At 45.2% G+C, this 13,570-nt stretch overlaps 1 protein-coding gene across 1 annotated transcript in view; it reads left to right on the top strand.

Moving 5' to 3' along the window:
* The window catches only part of kat6a (K(lysine) acetyltransferase 6A), a 30,795-nt gene that overhangs the window by 11,543 nt on the left and 5,682 nt on the right, over positions 1-13,570 (top strand). The window contains exons 3-16 of the mRNA XM_075468318.1: positions 1,647-1,755; positions 2,820-2,935; positions 3,310-3,391; positions 3,651-3,765; positions 4,644-4,957; positions 5,124-5,236; positions 6,467-6,582; positions 6,849-6,990; positions 7,724-7,885; positions 8,193-8,286; positions 8,511-8,742; positions 12,072-12,267; positions 12,369-13,067; positions 13,219-13,480. Of these exons, the coding sequence (XP_075324433.1) occupies positions 1,647-1,755; positions 2,820-2,935; positions 3,310-3,391; positions 3,651-3,765; positions 4,644-4,957; positions 5,124-5,236; positions 6,467-6,582; positions 6,849-6,990; positions 7,724-7,885; positions 8,193-8,286; positions 8,511-8,742; positions 12,072-12,267; positions 12,369-13,067; positions 13,219-13,480 (2,752 nt within the window). The remainder of the gene's footprint in view (positions 1-1,646; positions 1,756-2,819; positions 2,936-3,309; positions 3,392-3,650; positions 3,766-4,643; positions 4,958-5,123; positions 5,237-6,466; positions 6,583-6,848; positions 6,991-7,723; positions 7,886-8,192; positions 8,287-8,510; positions 8,743-12,071; positions 12,268-12,368; positions 13,068-13,218; positions 13,481-13,570) is intronic.

The following is a 13,570-nucleotide window of genomic DNA, read 5'->3' as shown; positions in this document are numbered from 1 at the left end:
GGATACTTTGGGCATCACGCTGAACACTGATCACAAAGTGAGTTGAACTGAAAACAGATCTCATCGGATTGAGTCCTGGATTCTGTCCTTTCCACTCCAGAATGCTTCAAAGCGTTGGGTTTATCTTTGCCTCTGTCCTCCGCCTGCTGCACGTTACCTCTCAGATAATGCTGTAGTCACTGGTGGAAAAGAATGTTTTAAACTTGGACACAGTGTGTGCGGATCAGGCCAAATGTAAGAGTTGGGAACGTTTAAAAGCTCGGCCTCTCTGTCATCGGATTCTCGTAGAAGCTTTCTTCGCTTTGTTTCTGATTTTCCCATATGGCTGCTTGTAAACACCAGCCCAGATGTCATGCAAGTTGTTTTCACCGGTGGCTTTCTCTTTGCTGCTCTGCCGTGGAGCTGAGATTGAGGACGCAGTCAGACGACAGATGCTGTACACATAGCGTTCCCCATCTGAACCGTGGGGGTATGAAGCCCATCCAAGTGCCCGTCATCAGTGCTTCTCTCACACAGAAGCTCAGTTTTTATTACAAGCCTTGGAAATGTTGTAGTCCGCCTTTCTTGATGGGCATTTTTGAATAGTTTGGAACATTTCCTTGTTCTCCTGACATGTTCAGCTACTAAAGTAAGTTAACTATAGAATCTCTCTGCATGCTTCCATTAGACACTGATGTTCTGAATCCAGGACAGTGTGCTAAAACCCAACCAGTGGTTATGTCTTAGTTGCGGTTTACACTTGTCTTTGCATTAGTTTTTAGATCATTAGTTTTTGTCAGTCTCACATCACCATACAGCAGAGGAACAGAATTGGGAAAAGAATAGCTCAGGCTATCTAATTGTATGCTGGACATTTGGGGCATACATTTTATTCCCAATACACACAACCAACTTATTAGAGCTCAGTAGACAGAATGTGGTGTAGTCTCAGGTAGAAGTAAGCCATCACCTCCCCTCAGGCCTTCCAGGCTCCAGAAACTTTGAAAGCTAGTCCCATTTCCCTCCTCTCTTGTGCTTTTTGTCTGTGTGAGGTGTACCTGCAGTGCTTAAGGGATGTGATTTATTTCTTTCTGTTTTTTTTCTCCCAACTTGGGTAACATGCTCGTCCTTTTCAACATCTATCAGCCCGATAAGTCTCAGACCCCGTTGGTTTCACGTTTGAATCCACACCTGCTGATATGGTTCATGTATTCATTGGAGACTAAAATATTTATGCAGCTGCAGAACTGACTGTCTGACGGCGTGCTTCAGGAACAAGTGTCAAAACGGGACACGTTTGAGTGGAGCTAACCTCCTCAACCAGTCAGCCAGAGGATCTGAGTTCCAGCTCGTGATCAAACGGCACAGGAGCCAGCAGAGGCATTGACACACAATGGCAGCCTCTAACATGACATGCCACATAAATTATACAAGCTCGGTCATCACAGCAGCTCCCATGCTCCTCATTAGCCTAAACTCTCTGTTCTCACATAGAGATGCTCTGTGCCGTCGGTGTCGTTTTCAGCCCGTTGTTAGCTCGTTGATATACACAGCAACAGTTGATCTGTGGCAGGACACACATGGCCTCTTTGTTGATTTCATTTTAATGAAGCCGTTAATTGGCTGACCCTCAACTTTCCCTCCTCTGTGCCGTGTCTCTCCACCAGCCCGTGGCCGAGCCCATCCCCATCTGCAGCTTCTGTTTGGGGACCAAGGAGCAGAATCGCGACAAGAAGCCGGAGGAGCTCATCTCCTGCGCTGACTGTGGCAACAGTGGTGAGTGTTGTTTTCTGATCATTTAAGGCTTGAACTTTGGTAACTGACTTTGTTACACTCTTCCATTTTTACTGTAATTCAAATAAAGGCAGCTGCAGTTTAAAACCAAATAAAATCACAATTTAATAGACTCCTGTTGTAGATTATATTGGGTTTTAATTTGTAGGAAGCTGCACATTCGATCATATTAAAGTACACACACACACACACACACACACACACACACACTTTCTACTTCAACTGATAGTTTTACTGCTTCCATCTCCTATTTTTGAACTTGATGTTTAATGGATTTTCAGTGATTACTCTTTAGCTAACCCTACCTATCACACATAGACCAACCATGTGCCTCTAGATGCCTGAACTTGGGCAGAATTGGCACCAATAGCAGTTTTCTTTAGCATTGTTTTAACTGTAATTTCACCACATGTAACTACTTACTGTACAAGTGGTTTCTTTCCAGCAGCATATTATACCCGTTTGAAGTTCCTTAAAGAACTATGTTTAGCATTGTTCTGCCATGTATCCCCATTTCAGGGCCAGAATGAGAATTTTTTCTTTGTTTGCCTGAAAACTGTCTGTTTTATTTATTTATTTATTTTATTTTTTTTTTTACTTTTTTACTGGCGCAGCCTTGTATTTTTTCAGGAAAGGTACAACATGATTGTTCTCTAGAATTCTTGTTTTCTGAGCTACACAAGGTAGAATTCTTGCTAAGACCTGACACTACATTTGACAGCAGAGAGGAGCTGGTGCTCCTCCTCCCTCAGAAGGTTTCTGTACCAGACGAGGCTGTCTTGTTTGTTACTCTTCCAAGAAAGCAAAAGCACAACACTGACAGACTGTCATTTATGTTTGAACACTCTTTGCAGCCAGGTTTGATTCAGCAAGGGCTTTCAAATCCAAAAGGAGTCTCTTTTTTTTTTTTTTTTTTTTTTTACATTGACGCAAGTGGGTCAGGGCTGTCAGTCAGCAGTGACCAAAAAAAAAAAAAAAACACTGTGGGATGTTGACGTCCTTCTTCCTGTCTCTGTGTGTGTTTGTTTGTGTGTGTCTACCTGCAGGCCACCCGTCCTGTCTCAAGTTCTCCCCAGAGCTCACGGCGCGAGTCAAGGCTCTGTGGTGGCAGTGCATCGAATGCAAGACTTGCAGCAGCTGTCAGGATCAAGGGAAGAACGCGGTGAGAAACATGGCAAACTGGCAGGCAGACAGCATCTCTGTACACTCTCTTCTCCACTTAAATGCTACACAGTGATGCTGATGGACATATCTGTTGTCCCGGGATTGAGCTATTCTAGTCAGCCTCTGCATGTTTGAACTCTTTTCTTTTAAGAGACGAGTGTTCAACCAAAATGTCTGATGAGGACAGAGACCGCTGCTGTGTCAATAATGTACTCTTTTGCATGACTGTGTGAAAATCATCAAAGAGCTTTAGATCAATGCTATTTGACACTAACTGTACTGGCTGACCCATACTGACTTAATGAGAATAGAATTAGTGGTTTCATTAATAGTCTAAAACCCATGAATCTGTACCTGTTTGTGTCTGTGCAGGACAACATGTTGTTCTGTGACTCATGTGACCGGGGCTTCCACATGGAGTGCTGTGATCCTCCCCTCACGCGGATGCCGAAAGGTAAATGAACAAGAATGCCGGTTGAACTTATAACCTAACTCTCCAATACCTACTTGTAGCCTCCACTAATTCAACTTCTTCTTCAAATTCAACCTCTTAAGATCCCTCAAAGCTCCTACATTACTATTGGCATAGAAGGGTTAAACTTTCTCCTGAGTAACTTAAATATGTCAGTAATAAGTGTTAAATACTTCTAAAAACACCTTGATATTTGCATTCAAGCCGGTCTTGTGTAATCCTTTTTTTCTTTCCTACCCAGGCATGTGGATATGTCAGATCTGCCAACCCAGGAAAAAAGGAAAGACGCTTTTACATGAAAAGGCAGAACAAATCAAACGGCGCTACAGTGCACCACTGGGGCGGCCCAAGAACAGGTACTGAGCTTCCTTCAAGTATTTACATCTTCTGTGGACAGCCACATACAAAGCTAGGGGTTGGAATCTTTAGGCACCTCACCATTTGATAATAAAAAAAGGTTATTGATGGTTTTTTAATTTATGTATATTGATGCACTTTTTCACAACGTTTCTTTTAGTCTCATTGAATAAGCATTCATTTCGGGTGAAATGGAGTCTCCGGAGCCTCCGCAGCAGATACAGAGCTTCTATTTTTGCCGAACACCGAAGCACAACGCAGCAGCACAGAGCAGATCGTGCGGGACAGGAAGTCGCGCGCAGAAACAAAATAAAAGACGACGTGTTTTCCGCTCCCCATAGTGTCCCGGAGATGACCCGTACCGCTCTTCTTAGTTCTGCATTTTAGAACTGTCTGTTTTACTTTATTTAAATAATCGAAATTTGGATGTTTGTGAATCGATCAGAATCGTCCACCTCCGAATAGCGATGCTTCTAAGAATCGTAAATTTCCCCCACCTCTATACAAAGCTGCCACAAGATGCCATGAAAATGCTGCTCTGCCGTAAGAGTAAGCTAATAGCTACAACATCTACTCCCCACAATAGGCTTACAATCATTTGTATCTGTTACTATCATCAGTTGTAGGGTTGAGTTATCATCACGTGAGTAAAGTCGATATTGTGCTGAAGTTTTCAACAAATGAGTGAAATAACGAGGCTTAAATAGATTCTATTTTTATTTTTTATTATACGTCATGTTTCAGATTGTGTTCTGGGTGGATTTGTTTGCCCTTTTTGTACTTCCTGTTTTCTGACTGTTTTTGTAGCGCTATCGTGGTTTCAGATGAATATTATCGCTTGACACAATCTTAACCAGACTTCTGACTTCCTCCACAGGCCTGGCCGGCCCTTTAAGAAATTGGGAGGGCGAGGTCGGCGGAGGCGCTCCACCTCAGCCAACTCTTCCTCCAGCTCCTCCTGCGAGGGTTATCCCGGCGACGATCGGCTGCTCTTTTCGATGCGCGGAGACGACGAGCATTCACATGGCAGCCTGCGCTTCAACAACAAGACCAAGGGCCTCATTGATGCCCTCACAAAGTTTTTCACACCGTCACCAGAGGGCCGTAAGGCCCGGCAGGAGGTGGTGGATTACTCGCAGCAGTGTCGCATTCGAAAGAAATCCAGTCGCAAAGAGGGAGATGACAGGGGAGGTAAGGCTGAACCTGTGTCAGAATCCTGCTTTAGTCGGTTTATCATTAAAAATACTATTCATTTTGGCTGAAATGTTGCTGGATTTGGCATCATTATAAAAACCAACCAGCTGTACAAAGGCCATCGCTGGATTTGCGTTCATGTCAACTCTGTTTCCATTCCTAGAAAATCAGGACGGCAGCGACTGGCGTGACGAAGATGAGAAACTTCCCGGCCACGAGAACCTGACGGAAAAAGACATCGAACTGTTCAGACACATCCAGGAGCTGGCACTACAGGTACACAGACTGAGAGACTAATAGTAAGTGGTAGAATGTGGTGAATGAAAAGAGAGGCCAACGTTAGTGAGACCGCAATAGCACAGGAACCTGGGAGTGAGCTGAGGCTCTCACTGAGGCTGCCAGGCCGGAGTGTAACAGTGATGTGTGGAGCCAGACCTCAGTTTCAGTGGTGATGAGAATGTGGTCAGAAAGAGCAGAGTCAACAGCTGGTGGGTTGTAAGAGATGAAGTCAGTGGCCAGAATTTTTCTACAGGATGCATGCACCTCTGTGGGTGGAAAAGTCATGAGCTATGAGTTTCAGCAAAGAAAGGAAATTAATTTGGCACGGAGCAGCTGCGTGGTTCAGCATGGATATTAAAATCATCCATTACCACTGATGCAGTGCAAATTGGCCTGAGCAGAATGATGAATGCAGGACACATTTAGGGTCAAATGTTTGGCTTTAGCACATTGAGTTGCCTGTGGTATGAAATGCGCTATATAAATAAAGATTGATTGATTGATTAGGTGACCAGTTGATGCAAATTTCAAGGGGTTATTGTAGGACAAAAGCTTTGCTACAGGTAATTACTCTGTACCGTTGTTGTGGGAAATTTGCTTGAACTTCACGTTCTTTTATTGCAAACTTTGCAGTATGATTGGGAGGACAGGGCTGGTTAGAGTAAATATACCCAGGAGTGAATCTCTGCCTAATGTAAGTTAGCTATATAAAATTTAGTGCCAGTGTCCTGACAAGGTTAGGCAGTATTTAAAGAGAGGAAACATAAATTCACCCCTTTAATGTTCAAGGCTTATAAACTGACCAGACAGTGGGCGTTTTGCCAGGATCATGGGAGTCATATTAAAACGGTCTAGATCCTGACCGGAATACCCACAGAAGTGTGAGAGCAGTTATTGAACTGCAAAAAGAGTCAACGTTATTATCAAGACTGAGAAGCTGTGGAGTGGACGGCATGATGGTCATAAACTGCAGGCGGAGATCTTTACACCACTCTGCCAGATCCATTCAAAGCTCCTGCATGTTGCAAGCAGGTGGCCCGGCCCTTTTGATAAAACCTGCCTCTGTCTTTCTGTGTGTGTCATCCACGAGTTGAAGATCATAAGCCACTCAATGCCGGTTTCTAAACTGTCAGCTCAACTATTATCTGCTTATCCCTCTTGGAGTGAACCTAGATTTGACCTTTTCCATCTCTCCCTGCCTTTCCCGCTTCATCTTCACACTAATAGAAAGTCGGGGTGACGGGTCCGCCAGACCCTCAGATGCGCTGTCCATCAGTTATCGAATTTGGCAAATTTGAAATCCAGACATGGTATTCATCTCCCTACCCGCAGGAGTACAGCAGGTAAGCTAACATGACATATTCGAACACAACAGCATGATGCTCTGACTCACAGTCCTGCTTGTAGTGGTGGAAATTACCACCAGCTCACTTATAAGGCTGTTTACATTAACACTTACTTTGGCAGGTAACCTGCCTGGGCCAGGTAGGCTATTTTGTTTCAAACATGCCAAAATGCTTCAGGTTAAATAAACTGTCATCTGCTGATAAATGCAGTCTAAAACTCGTCCTCACGTCTCCTTTCATTTTGTTTCCTTTTCCCTTCCCAGACTACCCAAGCTCTACTTGTGTGAGTTCTGTTTGCGCTACATGAAGAGTCGCAGTATCCTCTACCAGCACATGAAGAAGTGCAACTGGTTCCACCCTCCTGCCAACGAGATCTACAGGAAGGATGACGTCTCCGTGTTTGAGGTGAGGAAGTGTTCAGAAAGAGCAACTGATGGTAGATTACATTGTAACTGATATGACACTACACAAGTGCTCAGGTTGATTTTTATTCCACACTAAATGTCTTTCTAACAGTCTTCCTAAGGGCCACTAAATGCGGTCTATCACAGTGAAAGTGTAAGCGTTTTTGGAGAGTGATCGCAGCATTGCTTTCCACCAACTTTATGATAACCACTACAATTCCCAGTGGTGATTAACTGACATCCCTTCCTACCAAAGAGGAATATTCTTTTGTTAGTATCATTAGGGAAATCGATGGTTATCTTTGAAATGTAATAGTTATTTATCTGTTATGTACAGTTAAATGTTCTTTAGGGTCTTGTTGCACAGTTGCCCATTAATTGAGTGGATTGTTGTCTGCAGGCTCTGTCGAATGCAGCGTCTGTTGTCCGCTGCTCTGCAGTCTGTCCTCGCTCATCGTAGAGCAGAGATAACTGGTGCTCTGCCAACCTCAGTCTGCCTCCTTTTTTTCTCTCTCCACCACTCATTGTTTCTCTCCTTCCCTCACTTGTCAGGGTCTCAAGAGACAGAGTGAAGATCATACCCTCCCTGACTTCTTCACCATTTGCTCTTTGCAGCACCTTAAGCACATAATTCTTCCCTCTGCAGAGTCTCAGGCACTTGACACTTGCCTCTTAAGAAAAAGAAAACTCTGTGTGTTGAACTGATTGTTGTTTTTACACCAATTCTTCAACAGGTCGATGGAAATGTGAGCACAATCTACTGTCAGAACCTGTGTCTGTTGGCCAAGCTGTTCCTGGACCACAAGACCCTCTACTATGATGTGGAGCCCTTCCTTTTCTATGTCCTGACCCAGAACGACAACAAAGGCTGCCACCTCGTCGGCTACTTTTCCAAGGTGGATACCAGTCCATCCTGTTCAGATTCCCATCAAAACTCTGTTCAGAAGGGAGTTTGCATCCCTCCCTCTATTTTTATCTGTGCTTCTTGTTGATTTCCTGACACAAGCTTATGAGTAGCAAGAAATATATATTAAAAAAAGTCTACTCAGATTAAATCACAATGTGTCCGCATCACTGGTGCATTCTGACAAACTTGCAGATATTTTATTCTTCCTTCTGCCTACCTCGTGATGTGTTTTTTTTTTTTTTGTTTGTTTTTTTTTAACTTATGGTTAAATGTGTCTGTGTTTTCCTCTTCTCCAGGAAAAGCACTGTCAACAGAAATACAACGTATCATGCATCATGATTCTTCCACAGTACCAGCGCAAGGGCTATGGACGCTTTCTCATCGACTTCAGTAAGGACGCCATTATTAATAAAAACACAGTGAAATACCTATAACATCCATTAACACCTTTTCCAGCCACCCATCCATCCACTTTCTATACCCGCTGAATCCGTCGGTCGGGTCGTGGGGGGGCTGGAGCCTATATTAACACCTTTTCCTTTTGATAAACAAGTGAACACCTTAAAAGGTTATATATTTGGCTTACGGTGTCTTTCTTTTTTTCCCCTCTCAAGGCTACTTACTGTCAAAGCGAGAGGGACAGCCAGGATCTCCAGAGAAGCCACTATCGGACCTGGGTCGGCTGTCCTACATGGCGTACTGGCGCAGTGTGGTTCTGGAGTGTCTCCATGAGGTCCGAGACCGGCAGATCGCGATACGACAGCTGAGCAAACTGACGGGGATCTGCCCACAGGACATCACCACCACCCTACACAGCCTCACCATGCTGGAGCAGCGAGGAGACAGGTCAGTGTATAACTTGTAGTTTTCTGCACGGCATGTTGCCAGACAGTGCTCAGTCACTGCCTGGGGAAATATTAAAGGCAGCGATTAATGGCCTGTCCCTCTTTGACAGTAATAACTTAAGGAAAAAGTGTTTTTTGTGCTATATGGTGATCTACAAAGTCAGTGGCAAGGCAATTTTATTTGTACAGCACAATTCGTACACAAGGCAATTCAAAGTGCTTTACAGCTACATAAAATCACAAGAAGGCAATAAAATCATTCCAAAAAAAAATAAAAAATGTAATCATTAATTAAATCATTTAAAAGTGAAGAGAGCAGATAAAATACTTTCTGGTGTCAAATGCACAGCTAAATAGAACTGTTTTCAGCCTGGATTTAAACATTGTCAGAGTTGAGGCCTGTCTCACATCTTCTGGAAGGCTGTTCCAGATTCTAGGAGCATAAAACTGAAACTGATCCTCACCTATGGTCACGAGCTGTGGGTAGTGACCGAAAGAACGAGATTGCGAATACAAGCGGCCGAAATGAGTTTCCTCCGCAGGGTGTCTGGGATCTCCCTTAAGCCTGATTCTTACTCGGCGCAACCTCGCTTTGACCCATTCTTACTAGCTGGTCGCAAATGGCGCAAACGGTCACGTGACCCAAAATTCCGCCACGCCCCCCGTCGCAAGCTAAAAAATTCTCACGCGTCGCAAGGTCGCGCACACAACTTTTTTTTCTGACTTCGCGCGAGCTCAACCGGAAACAGCTGACCAAGAGAAAGGAAACATGAACAAAACAAATGAGGTCTGGTTGTTTCCTCAACAGTGACGTCCGCTGGTCTGGAGAGAACTGCAAATGTGACGCATACTCGGCGCAAACTGCGCTTATGAGCTGAAGGAACTGTGAAAGGGGCTGGCGCTTTCGATGACGTCATTAATGGTTCTCGAGCCAGAACAGTTGCGCGGTTGCGCCGAGTAAGAATCAGGCTTTAGAGATAGCGTGAGAAGCTCGGTCATCCGGGAGGGGCTCGGAGTAGAACCGCTGCTCCTCCGCATCGAGAGGAGTCAGATGAGGTGGCTCGGGCATCTGGTTAGGATGCCTCCTGGACACCTCGGGGTCCCCCCAGAAGAGCTGGAGGAAGTGGCCGGGGACAGGGATGTCTGGGTTTCTCTGCTTAAGCTGCTGCCCCCGCGACCCGATCCCCGGACAAGCGGAAGATGATGGATGGATGGATGGATGGAAACTGAAACGCAGCCTGACCTTGTTTAGTCCTGACTCTGGGCACCAGCAGGAGACATTTTCCTGAGCCCGAGTTGGTTCATATGGCTCTAACATGTCAGAGATGTACTTTGGCGCCTGACCATGAAGAGACTTGTACACAAGCAGAGCTGTTTCAAAGTCTATTCTCTGAGCGACAGGAAGCCAGTGCAGAGACCTGAGCACTGGACTAATATGGTCGTATTTCCTGGTTCTAGTCAGGAATCAAGCAGCAGCATTCTGGATGTACTGCAGCTGTCTTACAGCCCATTTAGAGCCCAGTGAGCAGAGTTAAATTATGTTACTGATTTAATGTGGCTGTTAAAGTTCAGAGGTCTGTTTCACGAAGCAGGTTTAGTGAAAACTCTGAGTTGATTAACCCTGAAATGAGGGAAACTCTGAGTTTTCCGTTTCACAAAGGGAGGAAACTCAACCCCGAGAAAGAGGGGTAACTCTAGCCTGTTTCACAAAGAGAGGTATCTTAACCTCTCGGTCAGTTACCGTAGTAACAGACTCTCTGAACCTAACCTGGTCGGGACCAGGTTTTCCTCAAGAAACCTCAAGTTTATCTACGTCTCTGCCCTCTTTCAGCCACACACGACATTTGATTTCCTCATTCATTCAGTCAGCAGAGCGAGTTCTTCTACTTCTAGAAGTCCATTAGGCACAGTAGGAGATTACTTTTTTCACGAACATGTCCTTTTGACAACGATCCCGTGGATGAAGGTGCAGCATTATTGCGCAGAGAAATAAATATTCGTCAGAGATGGTTATCAGACCGCGCATAGATTTGCATTGCACAGACAATTATCTTTTTGAGCGGCACCATCAGAATTTTGTTGGGACAAAAGAAAAAAAAAACATAAAAGACAAATAAATATTTGTATGAATAGGCTTAAAAAAGATATCTATAGGCCTATTATATTTTATAAAGGCACTTGTGTCTTGGGGGTGGACTCCCTCAGGGATTCCCTCAGCCACTGGCCTTCAGTAAGAGGTGGCGGTGCTGGGCACCACCCGTTTTACGGGCATCTGCCTTCTTTCTGTTGGCTGAGTAGAAGTCTGTGTTAGTTTAAATAGGCTTAATTATTTAACAGAACATGATATAGATGAGAAGACATAGTTTATGTGTGTGAAAACAGCATTATGTTGGGAATAAAATAACTGCACAGTCAAATAGCCACTTAATATTTACTTTACAGTGTAAAACATGATCAAAATGAGGTACCTCCATGCCGAGGTCTCACCTGTTTGAACAATATTTTTATATTTCATCTTAAACTGCTGCCAAGTGCGCTTCTCCCCTGCGGGATTGCACCTAAATGAAATAAATGAATGGGCTACCATTCAAGCAGTTTCCCTGTAATATTATTGGGATTGCAAAGGACTACATTTAAACTTACACTTTTGCTGCTGCAGCGGTGTTGCACTTATTTCTAAAAACGTATTGAAACTCGCCGTATGAGCGAATTAAGATTTCCAATTCGAGGTTGGTGAAAAACGTAGCCCCTCCTCTTCCCCGTTGCCATGGTGACTCGTCGAATCGGGGCTCCATTGATGCTGGCTTTTTAAAGTTGTGGCGCACACGCAAAACTCAAGGTGAACCTACTGTTGAGTTGATTAAACTCACTCAAATCAGCGTTTCTGGAACCGAAAACTCAGAGTTTTCTATCTCAGAGTAGATCAACTCAGAGATCAGGAATAGACTCAGAGTTGGTTGAACCTGCTTTGTGAAACGGACCCCAGGTCTCAGTCCAATATTACCCCAAGATTTCTAACTTGATAATTAGGTTTTAGAGACTCTTTGTTTCTGTGGGCCACAGACAATGATTTCAGTTTTGTCTGAGTTTAGCTGGACAAAAATTGTTTTGCATCCACAAACTGATCTGTTCGATGCAGTGACACAATGTATCTACAGGCCCGTAGATAACACCACCATAATACAGGGAAATTGAAACTTTGTTTGTTAAACGCATAGTGATGAGCCTTTTGATGTCAGTACACTTCGCTATGCACTCTTACAAAAAGCCGTTAAAAAGCATCTATGCGGAGTCGTAATGCTGACGTTTGTTTTTGCCGCGTCTCTACAGACTCGTGTTGGTGCGAAGGGAGAAGCTGGTGGCCAGTCACATGGCACGTCTGAAGGCACGGCCACGGCAGCTAGAGGTCGACCCCGAATGTCTCCGCTGGACACCGGTCATCGTAACAAACACCGTGGTCTCTGACGCTGACGTAGATGATGATGATGAGGAGGATGAAGAACTGGAGGAAGACAATCATAAGGAGGTTAATATGTTGAATTTGCAGAGATGATAAGTTTGTTGTCATACTTTCCAATTGTTGAGTTATTTATGTTGTATATGTTTAATTTTGCAATATGTGAATAGATCAAACCAAGTCACAAGGTTCCACCTGTGCCCTGGCAAATACGGCAAGGAGGGACGAGGGACGACGAAGATGAGGAAGAAGAAGAGGAGGAGGAGGAGGAGGAAAGAAAGTGCTTCCTGGGGTTTCCCGTTAGTCACAGCTCCCCGTCTTCCCCTCCTGTCCGCTGTCCACCACCTGTCTCAGAGCCACCGCGACCACCTCCACCAACAAATGGAGAGCGCAGACCCCGGGGGCGCCCGCCCAAGAACTGGCCTTGGGGCAAAGTAAAGAACAGCACACGGGTTGGACGGCCACCTAAGATCCGCCCCGTGGAAGATGAGGATGATGAGGATGAGGAGAGCACAGGGGGAGGAAAGTTGGCAGCATCTTCCAGCAGCCCACCCTCCCTTTTCTCCTTAGACAGACAAGCAGACTCTGCAGCCTTTCACACGCTCGACATGGCCAGACACCCGTCCATAACCCCAACACGAAGAGGGCGGCCCCCCAGGAAAAAGAGAGGCCCCAAGCCCAGGCTCACAGAAGGGCTGGGAGAGGGCCTCACACAGCTTCCTGTGATGTCCAGGCTGAACGATCTCAGGCAAAGCTGCCTCTTTGAAAGCAGTGGAGAGGACGAGGATGACGACGATGAGGATGATGAAGAGGGTAGAGCATGCTCCCCTCCCATCCTCACCAAGCCAGCCATGGGGCTCAAATGCAAGGTAAGAGAAATGTGTTTGCTGGTGCTGGAAATTTTCCATCGCTGGAGTGAGAAAACAACAATCCAGCCCACTCTGGGCTTTAGGTGTGCAGTGGTCATTTTAGGCAGAGTTTTAAAGGCACAACTAATTCCATATCTGTGTTTGTACCCAGAAGCCCCTGAAGAGGCCTCGTTTTCGCCAGCGCAGTCACCCTCAAAGCAGTGTGGTGACAGAGACCATTTCTGAAACCACCGAGGTGTTAGATGAGCCCTTTGTGGACTCGGATTCAGAGAGACCTATGCCCAGACTGGAAGAGGAGACGTCACTGGGCCACCCGCTGCGTCGCTATCCTCCGGCAAGATCTGCCCTGCGGTTATGTGACCCTTCACCCAAGAGGGGCCGCCTCTCCAATCTCACTGATTCAGAGGAAGATGGTAAGCAGGCAGGCTTTGAATGCAAGACAAGGACATTGTATTCATGATTGGTTGTATAAATACATGTATATGTTTAGCTTGTCTAATCCT

Source organism: Odontesthes bonariensis, chromosome 6 (genome assembly GCF_027942865.1).
Source record: "Odontesthes bonariensis isolate fOdoBon6 chromosome 6, fOdoBon6.hap1, whole genome shotgun sequence".
NCBI classification, from domain to species: Eukaryota; Metazoa; Chordata; class Actinopteri; order Atheriniformes; family Atherinopsidae; genus Odontesthes; species Odontesthes bonariensis.
Note: the sequence above shows the minus strand (reverse complement) of the source record. Positions and strands in the feature narration are given on the sequence as shown.